Here is a 19,468-nt window from a genome sequence, read left to right on the forward strand (position 1 = left end):
CCCGGTTTGGGTGACTGTCTGTGCGGAGTCTGAGTCTCTTGTGTTTGGGGGGGGTTTCCTCCGGGTGCTCCAGTGTTCGCCCACAAGTCCCGAAGGATGTGCAAGTTAGGTGAATTGGACATTCTAAACTCTCCCTCTGTGTACCAGAACAGGCGCCGGAGTGTGGTGACTAGGGGCTTTTCATAGTAACTTCATTGAAGCATTAATGTAAGCCGACTTGTGACATTTTTATTGTAAATGTCCTCTACACCCGCTGTAAGAACTTCCTGAAGTGTGGGACCAATATATAGGGTTCCATTCCAGAGGGAGAGAATTGAAAAGCACAGAGGAAATATTCAACTTGTTCAGAACCAGGGTTAGACTACACTGGGAGCACTGGCAACATTGGTCATCTCCATTTGGAAAAAGGAAATAGAGGCACTGGATAAGGTGCAACAAAGATTCATAATATACAGAACTGAGAGCATTTAACACTCAGGAAAGGCTGGGGCTGCTTTTTTCTGGAAAAGAGAAGACTGATGGGTGACCTGATGGAAATCTTTAAGATTATGAAGGGATTCAATAATCCAATAGGAATTTCAATAGACACCTCTTTACCCAGCGAGTGGTGAGAATGTGGAACTCACTAACACAGCGAGTGGTTGAGGTGAACAGCATGAATACATTGAACGTAAAGCTAGATACATACATGAGGGAGAAAGAAAAGGAGATGCTGATGGGTGAGATGTAGAGGGGTGGGTGGAGGATCATGTGGAGCATAAATACTGACACAGACCATGGCTAACCTCAGCCGGTGTGGGAATTTAACCTGTGCTGTTGGTGTCACTCAGCACGAATTAGCCATCCAGCCAACTGAGCTAACCGATCCCCATGTAAATCTGTAATAATTCCTTAAATATTAGTGACTGCCTGTCTCCCACCATACTATTTAATGTAGTTTCCCAGTGCCCTTCAGATAACTTGCCCCTCATACTCTAATGAATTTCTTCTGTGAGAAGCACCAAGACAAATTAAAGAACAATGTAACCACGACAGCCCATCTTCATGGCAATGTGGCATGATTTCGGGGTTTCCAAACCGAAATGGTAATAAAACATCTGCTAACACAAACCCCCTTTCATTCCTTGATCCTATGAAATGTGAAGCCAGATATTTGCAAGAAGGCTCAGAGAGAATCAACCCACTGGAGACGAAGCCGTGTGACCGGCCAGTCCAGCAGAAAGAAACCCTCTAACCATCCCCATTGACCAACAGAATAAACAAAATGCAGTCCTGGATGTAATTGAGAACAGAAACAATAACAGCAGAATCCAATCCCTGTAATCAGTTGTGAACTTGTTGGTGTCTCAGGAAGTGCGATGAATACAAAATCCCTCGCACATTGAGAGCAGGTGAACGGCCTCCCCCCAGTGTGAACTCCCTGGTGTGACTTCAGACGGCATAACCGAGTGAATTGTGTAAATAGAGGTGAACATCTTTGAGTTATGGGGGTGACACCCACGCAGACACTTGGAGAACTTGTCTCCAAACGGACAGTGACTTGGGGCCAGGATTGAACACTGGTGCTCAGCTCCGTCAGGCCATAGTGCTAACCACTGCGTCACCTAACGATTTCGATGAGGGAACAAAATGCAATATCTCCAAATTTGCAGATGACACCAAGTTGCGTGGGAGGGTGAGCTGTGGGGAGGATGCAGAGATCCTTCAGTGTGATTTAGACAAGTTGAGTGAGTGGGCAAATGAATGGCAGACACAGTATAATTTGGAGAAATGAGAGGTTATCCAGTTTGGTAGCAAAACGAGTAGGCAGGCTATATCTGAATTGTCATAAATCAGGAGAGGGGAATGTGCAACGAGACCTGGGTATCCTCGTACACCAGTCACTGAAGGTGAGCATGCAGCTACAGCAGGCGGCTAAAGAAGGCAAATTATATGCTAGCCTTCATTGCTGAGCGGATTCGACGTACCGGAGCAGGAATATCTTGCTGTCATTACACAGGGCCTTGGCGAGGCTGTACCTGGAATATTGTGAGCAGTTTTGGTCTCCTTGTCTGAGGAAGGATGTTCTTGCTCTAGAGGGAGTGCAGCGAAGGTTTACCAGACTGATTCCTGGGATGGTGGGACTGACGTATGAGAGATTGAATCAGTTAGGATTGTATTCGCTGGAGTTCAGAAGGGGTTTCTGCTGAAATTTCTGTTGTATTATTGAATCCTTTCTCATAGGGGGATCTCATAGAAACCTATAATATTCTAACAGGACTTGACAGGGGAGCTGCAGGTAAGATTTTCCCGATAGTGAGAGTGTACAGAACCAGAGGTCGCAGTCTGAGTTAATGGGGTAGACCATTTAGGACAGAGATGAGGAGTAATTTCTTCAACCAGAGAGTGCTGAGCCTCTGGAATTTGTAATCCCTTCTCACACTAAGAGCGGGTGAATGGCTTCTCCCCAGTGTGAACTCGCTGGTGTGTCTGCAGACTGGATAACTGTGTGAATCCATTCCCACAGAGGGAGCAGGTGAATGGCTTCTCGCCAGTGTGAACTCGCTGATGTTTCCGTAGGACGGATGAATCAATAAATCCCATCCCACATTGAGAGCAGGTGAATGGCTTCTCCCCAATGTGAACTCGCTGGTGTGCGTGCAGGCTGAATAAATCACAGAATTTTTCCCCACACTGAGAGCAGGTGAATGACGTCTCCTCAACGTGAACTCGCTGATGGCTCCGCAGGCTGCATAATTTTGTGAATCCATTCCCACAGACGGAGCAAGTGAATGGCCTCTCCCCAGTGTGAATTCGCTGATGGCTCCGCAGGTTGGATAAAGCACGGAATCTCTGTCCACACTGAGAGCAGGTGAATGGCCTCTCCCCAGTGTGAACTCGTTGGTGTGTCTGCAGACTGGATAACTGAGTGAATCCCTTCCCACAGAGGGAGCAGGTGAATGGTCTCTCCCCAGTGTGAACTCGCTGGTGTGTCTTCAGGATGGATAACCAAGGGAATCCTTTCCCACACTGAGAGCAGGTGAATGGTCTCTCCCCAGTGTGAACTTGCTGGTGTGTCCGCAGGGTGGATGAATCAATGAATCCCTTCCCACACTGAGAGCAGGTGAATGGCCTCTCCCCAGTGTGAATTTGCTGGTGTTTCCGCAGGGCGGATGATTCAATGAATCCCTTCCCACACTGAGAGCAGGTGAACGGCCTCTCCCTAGCGTGAACTCGCTGATGTTTCCGCAGGGCGGATGATTCAATAAATCCCTTCAAACACTTAGAGCAGGTGAATGGCCTCTCCCCAGTGTGACTGCGTCGATGAATCTCCAGCTTAGATGGGAATCTGAATCCCTTCCCACAGTCCCCACATTTCCATGGTTTATCCATGTTTTGGGTCTCTTCGGGTGTCTCCAGATTCGATAATCAGTGGAAGCCTTGTCTACACACAGAACATGTGCACTGTCTGTCCTCACTGTGAATGGTGTAATGTTTTTTCCGGTTGTGTATCTGGTTGAAGCTCTTTCCACAATCAGTTCACTGGAACACTCTCACTCGGGTGTGTGTTGTGTGGGTCTTGGTGCTTTTCCAGTCACACTCACGTTTAAAATCTTTTGAAGCCGACAGATCGGACAAACATTTCTCCTTCTCGCCGATGATATTAAGATCAGAAGGAATCGAGTGAGTTTGTCACATCAAGATGTGACGTTTGAGATTTCTGTCTATAATTCCTCCTCTTCCAATATCCTTTAAAAACAATTTACAAAAGCCATCAGTTAGTACAGGATAGAAATTCAGAACAGACAATTCTAGTTCCTATGGAACCTTATTTCCTCTCTTGTTCTCCAAAAGCTGTAAATCTCCATCCCACACAATCTCCCTCCATTCTCACTCTGCTGTATCTAATATTCACCCTCCCAATTCTCCTGAAGGTGCTGATTCAGGCTGATTGACAGATCCAAGCTCAGCTCACTGCTTCCTGACCAGGACACAGAGATTAGAATAGGAGAAAGAGTAGGCCATTCGGCCCACCGAGTCTGCTCAACCATTCAACCTTGGCCGATCTACCTCAGCACCATTTTCCCCACACGATCCCCATATCCCTCGATATCTTCAATATCTAGAAACCTGTCAATATTTGTCTTGAACATACCTGATGACTGAGGCTCCACATTCTTCTGGGGTACAGAATTCCAAAGCTTCATCACATCCTCGAGTGAAACCTGTTCCCCATAACCTTTAACTCCATTGTCAATAAAATATCTGTCAAACTTGTGCTTCAATATATTCAATGACCCCCTGATACAACTGGTCTCTGTGGAAGAGAAATCCAAAGACTAACAACTCTCCAAGGGAAGAGATGACTGGAAATCTATAACTGAGCTACAGTCTTATATCAGAAGATGAGAAATAATAATAATAAATTTACTCTATTACAAACTGCAAATAATATATCTAATCTGTACCATGTAACAACACTAGACATATCTCTGTCCATTATTAATTTAATGTCCATGAAACGTCAGCCATCTTCTGGGGAACCCACCCCTTTAATTGTGAACATTAGGAAAGAGACCATCCTTTGTTAAAATAAATTTAGAATAACCACTTTTTTTTCCAATTAATGGGCAATTTAGCGTGGCCAATCCAGCTACCCTGCACATCCTAGGGTTGTGGGGGTGAGACATGCAGACACGGGGAGAATGTGCAAACTCACTGATAGTGACCCAGGGCTGGGATCGAACCCAGTCCTCGGCAGCGTGAGACAGCAGTGCTAACCGCTGCGCCACTGTGACCATCCTTTTAGTCAGACAAATAAATGCGTCAACCTGTTAAGAAGATGGGTGGGAAAAGTTGGAGACACTTTGTGGAGCCGCAAATCTGTATGAAATTTTACCCCCAACCCTAATTATAATAATATAATCATCTTTATTGTCAAAAGTAGGTTCACATTAACACTACATTCAAGTTACTGTGAAAAGACCCGAATCGCCACATTCGGCACCTGTTCGGGTACACTGACGCAGATTTCAGAATGTCCAATTCATCGAACATGCACGACTTTCCAGACTTCTGGGAGGAAACCGGAGCAACTGAAGGAAACCTATGCAGACACAGGGAGAACATGCAAACGCCACACAGGTAGTGACTCAAGCTGGGAATCGAACGAGGGAGCCTGGTGCTGTGAAGCAACGGTGGTAACCACTGTGCAATTGGTCCCAGTTTGGGCGCAAACATCAACGAGAACTCTGATCGCTGGGAAGGAAGGAAACTCTGGCAGGTGGACAGGGAGGATTCACAAACACCCGCTGGAGGCCCCAAACCCCCAATAAGACCCATTGGTTTTATTGTCAGTCTACAGGCAGGAACTGGAGAACTGAACCCAGGATGAGGAGAGGGAGGAAGAAAACTGGGAGTGGAGGAAAGAAATGGTGCAGATGGTGAGATGGAAGACTGTGCGGGCACGGCTGGGCCTCCAACCAATCAATGAATTGGGGCAACATGGAGACATGCAGACATGGGAAGAATGTGCAAACTCTCAGACAGTGACCCGGAGCCGGCCTCAGCGGCATAGGCAGCAGTGCTAACCACTGTGCCGGCATGCCGCCCCTACTGGTTGTGAGTTTGCGATATGGGTCTTTGTGTCACTGAACAGAGCCACACATGGGGTCAGACTTACATAGAGTTAGTGGGATCCAGGGATTAAGATTTGCTTCTGTTTATTTACTTTTCTGTTGCTACTCTGATCATAGGTATCTGGGTCTGTGAAAACCGGTGTCATGGGAGGCCAAGTACCCAGGACAAAGGGTAATGCAATTTGCTAGCCAAGTTGTCTCCATTCTGAGCAAAGTGGAATAAGCCTCTCCCAGTCATTGAAAATATTGCCCCCAACAAACATGGCGGCTGCGCATGCGCTCTACTGCACATTGTCCCGAATAAAGATGGCGGGCGTTACCCCGAATCGATCACTGAACCCTCGCGGCCCCGCTCCGTGAAACGGGGAACTAGGAAGAGGTTTTTCGGAGTGTGGACTTGCACAACATGTTTAAAAAACTTTTCCACCCACCAGTCAGATCCATCGCTCCCGCGTTCCACAATATTCCTCTTACCCTTTGTGGATCCGAGATGAAAGCGTCTCCCGATCGCCATTACCTGCACTGCGCATGCTTCAGTCGAAGTCCCACCCACCCTCACTCACTCTGATTGGTTGGAGGATCATCCGCTCCTGCTCGTCCTCCAGCCGCGCCCCCTCTTCCTATTGGTCCGGAGCTGCCGTCAAACACTCTCAGGCATTGTGATGTGGGGCATGCGCAGTGCGGCTCATATCCCGGGACAGACACTCGTTTGTCTCATCTTCAGGCGGGAAGGAGGCGGATAAGCGGTGGCAGCGTTAGGGGCAGTGGGTGGGAGGGGAAGCTTCACAAACACCCAGTGGGGGCCTCAACACCCCCAATAACAAACTAGCGGCACCGCCTCAACACCCAACACAACGGCAGCTGCCGCTTTCCCCCGGTGCCGGGCCCCAGTGGACAAATGTGGCTTCAGGAAGGAAATGCAGCAATGGATTTGTTCAGGAGAAATTATCTTTAACTCACTTTACTGATCCTGGAGCAGGAGGAGAGAATGGGGGCAATTTCTATCCTGCACTCACAGAGATGGATTTGTTAATGCAGGTGGTAGAATTTAAATTCAGTGAATAATCTGGAATTCAAAGCTGCACTCAGTATTAATCTTACAACACCAGGTTAAAGTCCAACAGGTTTGTTTCAAACACGAGCTTTCGGAGCACTGCTCTGAAAGCTCGTGTTTGAAACAAACTTGTTGGACTTTAACCTGGTGTTGTAAGTCTCCTTACTGTGCTCACCCCAGTCCAACGCCGGCATCTCCACATCATGGCTCAGTATCAATGACCTTGAAATCATTGTGAGTTTATTGGAAAGGGAAAGTATGTCGACTGGGATTTGCAGCTTTAGGAAACAATATAAACAATTACTCCCCAGGAACGAGAATTATCTGTTCTGAATTTCTGACCTGTGTAAACTGGTTTTATAGGGTTACAAGGAATGGATTGACAGACAGGAAACTCAAATCAATCATCACATCAAGATCTGACTCACTCAATTGATCAGGATCTGAATGTCATCAATTTTTGAATGTGGAAGGAGAAATGTTTGTTCTGTCTGTGGGAAAAGATTTCAGTGTGACTGGAAAAGCACAAAGACTGGAGGATGAGAGGTGACTGAATAGAGGTTTATAAGGTGATGAGGGAGGTAGATAGAGTGGACGTTCAGAGACTATTTCCTCGGGTGGATGTAGCTGTTACAAGGGGCATAACTATAAGGTTCAGGTTGGGACATACAGGAGAAATGTCTGAGGTAGGGTCTTTACTCAGAGAGTGGTTAGGGTGTGGAATGGATTGCCTGCTGTGATAGTGTAGTTGGACACTTTAGGAACTTTCAAACGGTTATTGGATAGATACATGGAGTACAGCAGAATGACAGGGAGTGGGATAGCTTGATCTGGGTTTCGGACAATGCTCGGCACAACATCGAGGGCCGAAGGGCCTGTTCTATGCTGTACTGTTCTATGTTCTATGACAAACACACACACCCGAGAGAGTGTTCCAGTGAACTGACTGTGGAAAGAGCTTTAACCAGTTACACAGCCTGAAAAACACCACACCCTCTTAGTGAGGAGGAACCATACATGTGTTCTGTGTGTGGAGGCAGCTTCAACCGATCGTCCAACATGGAGAGACACAAGGACGCCGGCACCATTGAGAAACTGGAAATGTGGGGATTGTGGGAAGAAATTCAGTTACCCATCAGAGCTGGAAACAGATCAAAGCAGTCACACCATGGAGAGACCATTCACCTGTTCCGAGTGTGGAAAGGGATTCACTCGACTAACACATCTGACTGCACACCAACTTGTTCATTCTGGCAGGAGACCTTTTAAATGGTCCGAATGTGAGAAGAGCTTTAAAAACAAATTTAATCTTCTGACTCCAGCAAGTTCACACTGGGGAGAGGACATTCACTTCCTCTGAATGTGGGAAGAGATTCACTCAGTTATCCAACCTTCTGACACACTAGCGAGTTCACACTAGACAGAAACCATTCACGTGTCCTGCGTGTGGGGTGACATTCACTCAGTTATGCAAACTGTTGGATCAGCAGTGAGTTCACACTGGGGATGGACCATTCACCTGCTGTGTGTGTGTGGGAAGGGACTCGCTCAGTCATCTACCCTGCTGAAACACCAGCGCATTCACACTGGGGTGAGACAGTTCATCTGCTCTGAATGTGGGAAGGGAATTCATTCAGTCTGCCCAACTCGCCTCACACTAACGTGTTCATTCTGACACGAGACCTTTTAAATGTTCCGTCTGTGGGAAGAGCTTTAAAGGCAAAATGGATCTGCTGATTCACCAGCACAGTCACACTGGAGAGAGGCCATTCACCTGCTCCGTGTGTGGGAAGGGATTCACTCAGCATTCCCTCCGGCTGGAACACCAGCGCATTCACACCAGGGAGACATTATTCATCTGCTCTGTGTGTGGGAAGGGGCTGGTTTAGCACAATGGGCTAAATCGCTAGCTTTTAAAGCAGACCAAGGCAGGCCAGCAGCACGGTTCAATTCTCATACTAGCCTCCCTGAACAGGCGCCGGAATGTGGCGTCTAGGGGCTTTTCACAGTAGCTTCATTGAAGCCTACTTGTGACAATAGCGATTTTCATTTTTCATTCATTTAACCTGCAGAAACACCACCGAGTTCACAAGCGATTACAGGGGTTGGATACTGTTATTGCTGTTGTTAATCAAATCCAGGACTGAGCCGTGTTCATTCTGACAGTTGGAGTTTGTTTCAGTTGATGTTAATCATTCCGGTGACTCGGCCGGAGTTTAATATTCTGTATATAGATTAATTAAATTAGCTTTGTGTTAATGACAGTGTTCCGGTCCTTGATTTCTCTAAGATAGGAGGAGACTGATTGATGTCCTGTTACCGACTGTTCCATTGTTGGATCTTTTCTCATTTGTTTTGAAAGATGTGGTAAAGCAAAGAGTAAGACCAGAGAGAAAGATAAGAATATGGGAAATGATAAACAGACTGAAGCAGGAAGAGACAGAGTGAACACATTTAAAATTACATCAGATAAACGCGACAAAAATAATAAAATGACAAAACTAAAAGGCTCTGTATCAAAACACAAGCAGCATTTGAAACCAAACTGATGAATTGACAGCACCTTTAGAAATAAGTCAGTATGATCTGATGGCCATTCAGAGACATAGATTGGGACCTGAATTGTTTTATATTCATTCATGGCATGTTGGTGTCGCTGGTCAGTCCAACATTTATAATAATAATAATCTCTATTTTCGCAAGTAGGCTTCCATCAACACTGCCATGAAGTTACTGTGAAAAGCCCCTAGTCGCTACGTTCTGTCGCCCTTTTAAATGTGTTCTCGAGTCCACCGAGGGAGAATACAGAATGTCCAAATTACCCAACAGCATGTCTTTCAAGACTTGCTGGAGGAAACCGGAGCACCCGGAGAAAACCCACGCCAACACGTGGAGAACGTGCAGACTCACCACAGACAGTGACCCGAGCCGGGAATCGAACCTGAGACCCTGGAGCTGTTAAGCAACAGTGCGAATGACTGTGCTACCATGATGCCCAATAAATAATAAATAAATAAGTCCCAAAAGACATACTATTAGGTAAGTTGGACATTCTGAATTCTCCCTCAGTGCACCAAACAGGCACCGGACCAGGGCCTTTTCACAGTAACTTAATTGCAGTTAAGCCTACTTGTGACAATAAATATTATTAATATTAATTTATTATTATTATTATTATTAATTGTAACGGCACAGTAGGACAGAGTGTTAAGGAAGAGATAATGGGAGTTTGTCAGAAAAGGTACAGCGATAATCAAGGGGGATTTTAGTCTACTTATAGACTGGAAACATCAGATGGTTGAAGGTAGCGTCGGTGAGGAGTTCACAGAATGTTTTTGTGATAGTTTCTACAATCAGCACATTTTGGAGCCAACCAGAGGGCAGGTTATACCAGGCTTGGTATTGTGCAACAAGGATTAATTGATAATCTCATGGTGAAGACATCCCCAGGTAACAGCGATCATAATATGATTGAATTTGACGTGCAGTTTGAGGGGAAGAAGATTGAGCACAAAGGCAGATTTCAGGACAGAACATTGGGCAGATTATAAAGAATAGAATATAAACACAAAAAAATTAATAAGGAGGGAATAATTGGGCTAAACAGGTGGCTTGTAATTCAGAACAAGGCCAGCAGCGCGGGAGCAATTCCCGTACCAGCCTCCCCGAAAAGCGCCGGAATGTGGCGACTAGGGGCTTTTCACAGTAACTTCATTGAAGCCTACTCGTGACAATAAGCAATTATTATTATTAGAGTACCAGAGAAAGCTGGCTAGAAATATAAAGACAGAGTTTCGATAGACATTCGTATAAGTAAATAATTCAAGTGAGTGTTGATTCTCCAGAAAACCCGTCTGGGAAATGAACAATGAAAAGTAAGGTTTTGGCAAATTAATTGATCAGGTATGGAGGAATCAAATGACATCCCAGAAATATCCGTAAATCAGGAAGGAATGGAAAGAAAATTACAACCACCAGGGAAGTGGTAATGATCAATGTCTTGAGTGTGCAGGCTGACAAAATCCTGGGTCCAGGCAGACTTCACCAAAAGGACTTGAAAGAAGCAGCTAATGAGGGAGTTAATTGTCCAAAATTCACTAGATACGAGGAGGATTCCATTAAATTGGAAAATAGTGAAGTAACTCCTTTATTCACAAAGGGAGGGGGACAGATAGCTGGAAACTACAGGCTAGTTCACCTAATATTAGTCATAGGGAACATGTTAGAAGCTATTATTAAAGATGTTATGTCAGATCTCTCAGAAAAATTCAAGGCAATCGGGCAGTGTCAACATGGTTTTGTGAAAGGAAAATCACGTTTAACCAATTTATCAGAGTTACACAATGGAGTCACATGACTGTGGATACAGGGGAATGGGTGAATGTACTGTCCTTAAATTTCCAGAAAGCATTTGATAAGTTATATCAAAGGTTGGTATAGAAAATAAAAACTCAGGATATAAGGGGTAACATACTGGCATGGACTGAAGATTGGCTAACCAACAGCAAACAGGACAGACATAAATGGGTGTTTTTCTGATTGGTGGGCGTGATGAGTGGTGTGTCACAGGGATCAGTACGGGAGACTCAACTTATTACCATTTATATAAATGACTTGGATGAAGGTACTGATGCTTCTGTTGCTAAATTTGCTGATAACACAAAGAAAGGTGGGACACTAAATTGTGAGGAATGCAAGACAGCCACATAGGGACATAGATAGGCTAAGTGAGTGGGCAAAGGCCCGGCATATGGAGTATAATGTGGGAAAATGTTGAAAATGCCGATTCTGTTAGGAAGAATAAAATAGGCATATTGTCCAAATTATGAGAGACTTTTAGAGTTCTGAGACACAGAGGGACTGAGGTGTTATTGTGCATTAATCACAAAAGGCGAGCAGTAGTTCGGAAAGTGAATAAAATGTTATTTATTGTGAGGGGAATTGAATACAAACTGGGGAGGTTATGCTTCAGTTATACAGGGCATTGTTGAGACTGCACGTGGAGCACAGGGTACAGTGTTGGTCTTATTTTTTAAACAAATCCAATTGAGGGACAATTTAGCATGGCCAATCCACATGCCTTTCACATCTTTGGGTTGTGGGGGCGAGACCCATGCAGACATGGGGAGAATGTGCAAACTCCGCATCAGACAGATCTCCTTATTTAAGAAATTATGTAAGTGCGTTGGAGGCCATTCAGAGAAAGTTTACGAGATTTATATCTGGAATAGATGGGTTGTCTTATGAGGAAAGGCTGAATTGGCCAGGCTTGTATCATCTCCAGTTTAGAAGAGTGAGGGGTGACTTCATTGAATCATATAAGACTCTGAAGGGTCTTGGCAAAACTGGATGTGTGGAGGATCTTTCCTCTTGTCAGAGAGTCTGGAACTCACTGTTTAACAATAAGGGATCACCCGGTTCGGACAGAGATGAGGAGAATTATTTTCCTCTCTGAGGGTCATGAGGCTTTGGAAATTTTGGGTGGTGGATGCAGTCACTGAATATTTTTCAGCCAGAGGTAGATATTTTTTTATAGGTGGTGGGCGGCAATGTGGAATTAGATTCCAATCAGATCAGCCATGATGGTATTGAATGGTGCAGCAGGCTCGAGGTGCTGAGTGGCCGCCTCCTGCTCCCAACTCCTGTGTCGCCCTGCCTCGTTCCCTTCTCCTCCTATTGGTCCGGTGCTTCCGTCAATCATTTCCCGGGCATTGTGAGGTGTCACGTGAGAGGTCAGTGTCGGGGGGCGTGGTTTATAAATCCTGACTGTGGCCCTGGAGCCGAACAATGAACATTCTCCACTCCAATTGTCCGCCGCTATTGGACATGCGCAGTGTGACTGAGATTGTTGCATCGCAGCATGGACTCCGACAGCCGCATGCGCAGTATGGACTCCGATAGTAGCATGCGCGGTGTGGACTCCGACAGCCGCATGCGCAGTGTGGGTGCTACCACCACAGGGAGGAGATCATTTGGATTCCGCGATTAGACAGAAACAGCCGATTGTGGCCGGGTAATGGAGGTGGCCGAGTGGGTGCTGAGGCTTCATAAACACCCAGTGCAGTACTCAAAACCCCAATAAGAACTGATCGGTCCCGCATTCGCCCCAAACGACCAGCAGCTGCCGAAAGGCCCAAAACCATTTCCACCAAATTTAATCATTTGCCGCAGGGCGCATGCGTGGTGCTCCTGTCCTGTCAGCAGGAGGAGAGGAGAGTAGGAGGAGAGAATGTTGTGAATATCTCTCATGGACTGACAGGGATGGATTCTGCAAACTCCTTTTACAGGGGGTTGGGATGGCTGGATTTACACACAGAAAACTCAAACCAAGAGAAATGTGTGTCTCTTCTCAGTGTTTAATCTTGGACTGACAGTGTGATGATTTCTGTTTACAGGACGTTGGAAGAGCAGAATTTGAAGACAGAAAACACAAACCAAACATCAGATCAAAATGTGACAGTCACTCGATTCATCAGAACCGAAATGTAAGTCTGTGGAAAAAAATATTCAAACATCTGTGTGACTGGAAATGGGGATGAGCAATGTCATGGAGAGAACAAGTGAAATGAAAATCGCTTATTGTCACAAGTAGGATTCAAATGAAGTTACTGTGAAAAATCCCTAGTCACCACATTCCGGTGCCTGTTCGGGAAGGCTGGTACTGGAATTGAACTCGCTCTGCAGGCCTGCCTTGGTCTGCTTTAAAAGCCAGCTATTTAGACCTGTGCTAAACCAGCCCCAGATTTGAAAAGAAAGGTGAGAATTATAAATTGAGTTGCTGTTTGACCAGGAGCCTGTGTTGATCAATGAGGACAGGGTGATGAGTGAGTGAATGGAAATTAATGTAGAGGCAGAGGCAGCAGAGATTGGGATAAACTCAAGCTTGTCACAGGTTGAATGTCGGAGGCTGGTCATGAGTGTGCAGGAATAGTGAAGTCTCGAGGTAATAAAGGAATCGCAAATCTAAGACAGAATCAAGTCCAGTGATGTGAATGAGACGAAAACTCATTTGAGGAGTTGGCAGAGATTGTGGTCTGAAACTCAGCTGCCGGCTCTGAAGATGTCAAATGGACTGAAACGTTAACTCTGTTTCTTTCATCTTCCCAGTACACCCGCAAGGGGGGGGGGGGGGGGGGGGGCAGCACTAAAGGGGCTGCCGTTCAAACAAGCCCAACATAAATTCCGCTACCTGGGGATCCAAATAGCCCATGACTGGAAAGGGATCCACAAATGGAACCTCACCAGCCTGACGGAGGAAGTTAAAAAGGACCTGCAAAGATGGAACACACTCCCGCTCTCCCTCACGGGGAGAGTCCAGACGATCAAAATGAACGTACTGCCCAGGTTCCTCTTCCTGTTTAGATCCATTCCGATCTACATCCCCAAGGCCTTTTTCAAAGCGCTGGACAAACTTATCATGGCGTTCGTATGGGGGGGTAAAAATGCTAGGATCCCAAAGAAGGTCCTACAAAAAACAAAATCCAGGGGGGGGCTAGCCCTCCCGAATCTACAATTCTACCACTGGGCGGCAACAGCCGAGCGAGTAAGGGGATGGATCCAGGAGCCAGAAGCCGAGTGGGTGCGTGCGGAGGAGGCCTCCTGCATGGGAACCTCCCTCCGGGCCCTCGCCACGGCAGCACTCCCATCCCCACCCAAAAAACACTCCAGCAGCCCAGTGGTGACAGCCACCCTCCAATCCTGGAACCAACTGCGGCAGCAATTTGGCCTGTACAAAATGTCGGACAAGGCTCCCATCTGCAACAACAATAGGTTCAAACCAGCACTGACTGACGCCACCTTCAAAAGGTGGAGACAGGACGGGGGGACACTGACAGTCAGGGACCTATACACGGACGACAGGATCGCAACACTGGACGAACTGACAGAGAAATTTCAGCTAGCTGGGGGAACGAGCTACGGTACCTGCAGCTCAAAAACTTCCTACGAAAGGAGACAAGGACGTACCCACAACCGCCACGACAGACACTACTGGAAGACCTACTGGGCGCAAGTATCCTAGAGAAAGGGAACTGTAGTGACATGTATGGCCGACTGGTAGATAGGGACGACACCGTACTGGACACAACAAGAAGGAAATGGGAGGACGACCTGGGGATGGAGATAGGGTGGGGACTCTGGAGTGAAGCACTGCATAGGGTCAACTCCACCTCCACGTGCGCAAGGCTCAGCCTGACGCAACTAAAAGTGGTACATAGAGCCCACTTAACGAGAAACCGTATGAGTAGGTTCTTCCCGGAGGTGGAGGACAGATGCGAGTGGTGCCAAAGAGGCCCGGCCAACCACGCCCACATGTTCTGGTCTTGCCCCAGACTTGTGGAGTACTGGACAGCCTTCTTCGAGGCTATGTCCAAACTGGTGGGGGTGAGGGTGGAGCCATGCCTGATAGTGGCGGTCTTCGGGGTTTCAGACCAGCCAGATCTATTCCTGGGGAGGAGGGCGGATGCCCTTGCCTTTGCCTCCCTGATCGCCCGCCGTAGAATCCTGTTTGGCTGGCGGTCAGCAGCACCGCCCAGAGCTGCAGACTGGCTGTCCGACCTCTCGGAATCTCTCCAAATGGAGAAAATCAAATTCGCCATCTGAGGGTCGGACGACGGCTTCCAGAGAACGTGGGAGCCATTCATGCAACTGTTCCGGGACCTGTTTGTGGCCAACGTACAAGAGGAAGAATAGTCGGGTGGCCAAGAATCAGGGGAAAATGGACAGGAATCGGGGGAGGGTAGCCGGGGGGGGGGGTTACGGGCTCGTTATGGAGGTTTGCTGGCAAGCCAAGGCCCAAAACCAAACTATAAATAAATGCCTATAAACATGTGCCTCGGCCATATTGGGGAATGTAAAATATGTATGCTGGCTAAAGGGGGCGGCCACAATTGTTGTTATGAAGATGCTTACCTGTAAATATTCATGCTAAATTTTTGTGTTTTCTTTTTTTTTTCTCTCTAATAATTTGTAATTTGTCATATATAAAATATGAAAACTCAATAAAAAACATTTATAAAAAAAAACACTGTTTCTTTCTGCACAGATACTACCAAACCTATTGAGTTTATTCAGCATTTTCTATTCTTATTCAGCATTTTCTATTTATATATGGAATATGATGCTGTTCACATGCGCCTGCCACCCTGGTCTTTCGAGGTGGTGGAGATTGACGGTTTGGGAGATTCTGTCAAAGTTCTGGCTGAGTTTTCGATACATACAATCCACTCCCCCATGCTTCTCCCACCTCTCTTTCTTCCCCGATAAAGGCAAGAATCTGATAGCACAGTTGTGAGCACAGTTGCTTCACAGCTCCAGGGTCCCAGGTTCGATTCTCGGCTTGGGTCACTGTCTGTCTGAAGTTTGGACTTTCTCACTGTGTCTGCTCAGGTTTCCTCCCACAATCCAAAGATGTGCAGGTTAGATGGATTGACCGTGCAAAATTGCCCTTAGTGTCCAAAAAGTTTAAGGGGATTACTGGGTTATGGGGATAGGGTGGAGGTGTTGGCTTAGGTAGGGTGCTCTTTCCACGGGCTGGTGCAGACTCGATGGGCTGAATGACCTCCTTCTGCACTGTAAATTCTATGACTGTATTTTGCTTTTATTTGAGTGAAGTATTTTCCCATGGTTATGAACAGCCTGGGTCAGCCTCGCACTGTTTTCATGGAGAGTTGATGGAGTCAGTGGGTCGGGAGTGGAGTTTGTCGTGGGGACTGAAGACAGTGACTGAGATCTTTCCATATTTAAATGGAGGAAATGTCTGTGAATCCGATACTGGATGTCAGACAAGTCAGGATGGTGTGACTTGGATTGTATCTGGAATATGATGCTGTTCACATACGCCTGCCACTCTGGTCTTCCAGGTGGTGGAGGTTGATGGTTTGGGAGATTCTGTCAAAGTTCTGGCTGAGTTTAGATATATACAATCCACTCCCCTATGCTGCTCCCACCTCTCTTCCCCGATAGAGGCGAGTTGTCTAGCATCGGCCCAGACCACTGGCAGGTTCTCTTCCCTGAAGGATATTAGTGAACTAGTAGAGTTTTACAACAATCCAGCAGTTTTCATGGTCACTTTTTCCCAGAGCCGGCCCCACAAATGACCAGAATCATTCAGCTCAATTTCACAACCTGCCTTTGTGTTTTTGTGAGTTCTCTCTAACTCCTTTTTCTGTTTTAAATTAATTTCTCAGGGTATTAGGAGAGCATTTGCAACCAGGAATCTGAAACCAAACATCACATCAGATCCTGACAGTCGCTCAATTTTTCAGAACCTGAATATCATCGTATTTTGAAGATGGAAATAAAAAGCACAGTTCACAGTGAGGAGAAACCATGGACATGTGAAGACTGTGGGAAGGGATTCATTTACCCATCTACACTGGAAACTCATCGACGGACTCACACTGGGGAGAAGCCATTCACCTGCTCCACATGTGGGAAGGGATTCACTCAGTCATCTGATCTGCTGAGACACCAGCGAGTTCACAGTGGGGAGAGGCCGTTCACCTGCTCTGTGTGTGGGAAGGGATTCACTCAATCATCCAACCTCCTGGCACATCATCAGCGAGTTCACACTGGTGAGAGACATTTTAAATGCCCAGACTGCGGAAATGGCTATGTAAATTTCCAGGAACTGGTATACCACCAGCGTGTTCACACTGACGAGAGACCATTCAGGTGCTCTCACTGCGGGACTGGGTTCAAGAGATCAGCTGCACTCACTATACACCAGCGCACTCATACTGGGGAGAGGCCGTTCACCTGCTCCGAGTGTGGGAAAGGGTTTAATCAGTCTTCTTCACTCCGAACACACCAGCGGCATCACGCCAATGAAAGGCCGTTCATCTGCTCTGAGTGTGGCAAGGGATTTATAGATTCACCCAGCCTGGTGACACACCAGCGAGTTCACACTGTGGAGAGACCATTTAAGTGCCCAGATTGTGGGAAGTGCTATAAAAGTTCTGGGGTTCTGATGCACCATCAACGTGGTCACACTGATGAGAGACCATTCCGATGCTCTCACTGTGGAACGGGATTCAGGCGATTATTTGAGCTTGTTCTGCACCAGCGCACTCACACTGGGGAGAGGCCATTCACCTGCTCAGAGTGTGGGAAGGGATTCAGTCAGTCATCCAATCTACTGAGACACCAGCGAGGTCACAAGTAACTACAGTGATGGGATCTTGTTGTTAATTACATCCAGGACTGAACCATGTTTTTTTGGGGTCCAGTTATAGGGTTTATATCTGCATAAAGCCAAATAAACCAACTGTGTGTCAAACAGTGTGTTGAGTCTTTTTCATATCCCAAACATGAATTAGTTCCTTTTGAAGTGTTCTCCCTGTCCCATCTCTGAAATCCTCACCTCCAACAACAAGTGTGAGAAGCTGATGGAGCTTCTTTGTGACTGAGATTGAGCCAATCCGATCAGCTGCTTCTGCTGCTTCCCTCCCACTAACCCACCGGGGGCAGACTTTTGTTTCTGAGCCCTGAACTCACTCCTTTCTCCAGTTTCTCTGCCGTCTTCTCTCGTGCCCTCTCAGTGCTCATCTTGTCCATTAGACCCACCTTCTGCTGCTTTGACCGTATTCTCACTGAACTACTGATCACCCAACTTCCCCGTGTTCACTGATAATGTCAACTGGTCTCTCTCTCTTCTGGTACTGTCCGTCTCACCTTTAAATCCACCGACATCACCCATCTTAAAAAAGGATCTGTCCTCGGCCCCTCCAATTTCCCATCTACAAGCTGCCACTCGGTGACATCATCCAAAAGCACTGTGTTAGTTTCACATGCACACTGCCAACACCCAGCTAAACTACAAGTTTATATTCCTAATGTCTTGGTTACATTCCATAGATAATATTCTAAAGCTACTGGAATGATCAGAATCAGCAACACAAACCCTTCAGCTGCCACTGAGAATAAATGTAAAATCTTTTCCAGTAAAATGTGATCATTATTGACTGAGTTTTATTTTCCCCACCTGCACTCCATCTCTCACAATTCTAAATTCTTGGCATCAGAAACACATCTGGTTCAAACAAAGGTTCATGCACAAACTTCAAAGATTCTCCAGCTCCCTGTTCACCTGCATCGACCTTGTGGATATTTTCTAAATCGAGATTAGATATATCTCTCCACTTTAATTTCACTCCCTCTGATAGATTCCAGTGAGTTTAATTCTGTCCTGATTGTTTTAGTCAGATTCTCTGTGCAAGATATGTCAATGTCTTGATAACTTAACATGCTATCTCATTTTTTAAAATAAATTTAGAGTCCCCAATTCTTTTTTCCCAATTAAGGGGCAATTTAGTGTGGCCAATACACTTTCCCTGCACATCTTTCGGTTGTGATGGTGAGACCCATGCAGAAAAGGGGGAGAATGTGCAAACCCCACATGGACAGTGACCAGGGGCCGGGATTGAACCCGGGTCCTCGACGCCATGAGACAGCAGTGCTAACCACTGTGCTGCTCATTGAGGCAACGGTGCTAACCACTGTGCCACCATGCCTCTTCTGCTCTCTCATTCTGCGTTAATCTGTCAATGTTGTTATGTAGCTGAACATGTCTGGGACCTGTTCTCCAGTGCATGGTCACCCTGTGTTTCCACAAATTACTGACACTACATGTAACATATCACATCTGCACACCACATCTGAATCCCAATAGGATGTTCCATTCAGGGCAACATGGTGTCTAACTAAGTACCCACTCTGCGCATGCTCTGTATTACAATTCCCGACTGATTGACGGCATCTCCGGCCCAATAGGAAAAGGGGGCGGGGCTGGAGGACC

General features: G+C 46.5%; 1 protein-coding gene across 5 annotated transcripts; it reads left to right on the forward strand.

The window, feature by feature from the left end:
• Positions 1-6,809: 6,809 nt before the first annotated feature.
• On the forward strand, positions 6,810-17,946 carry LOC119960917 (zinc finger protein 2 homolog). 5 transcript variants are annotated; one of them, XM_038788500.1, is made up of 3 exons: positions 6,810-6,824; positions 13,068-13,157; positions 16,860-17,946. In XM_038788500.1, exon 3 carries the CDS (start codon positions 16,964-16,966, stop codon positions 17,834-17,836), a length of 873 nt encoding a protein of 290 aa, XP_038644428.1. In that variant the 5' UTR covers positions 6,810-6,824; positions 13,068-13,157; positions 16,860-16,963; the 3' UTR covers positions 17,837-17,946. The 5 variants fall into 5 exon arrangements, with proteins under 5 accessions (XP_038644428.1, XP_038644430.1, XP_038644429.1 ...); XM_038788502.1 differs by lacking the exon at positions 6,810-6,824 and adding an exon at positions 12,466-12,888 and having other exon boundaries at positions 16,938-17,946; XM_038788501.1 differs by lacking the exon at positions 6,810-6,824 and adding an exon at positions 12,466-12,685 and having other exon boundaries at positions 16,938-17,946.
• Positions 17,947-19,468: the final 1,522 nt, after the last annotated feature.

The sequence above is a fragment of the Scyliorhinus canicula genome, unplaced genomic scaffold (genome assembly GCF_902713615.1).
Source record: "Scyliorhinus canicula unplaced genomic scaffold, sScyCan1.1, whole genome shotgun sequence".
Lineage (NCBI taxonomy): Eukaryota > Metazoa > Chordata > Chondrichthyes > Carcharhiniformes > Scyliorhinidae > Scyliorhinus > Scyliorhinus canicula.

What these genes read in the sequence shown, in the direction of transcription:
- LOC119960917 (XM_038788500.1), top strand. Translation starts at nt 16,964, where the DNA reads ATGGAAATAAAAAGCACAGTTCACAGTGAGGAGAAACCATGGACATGT.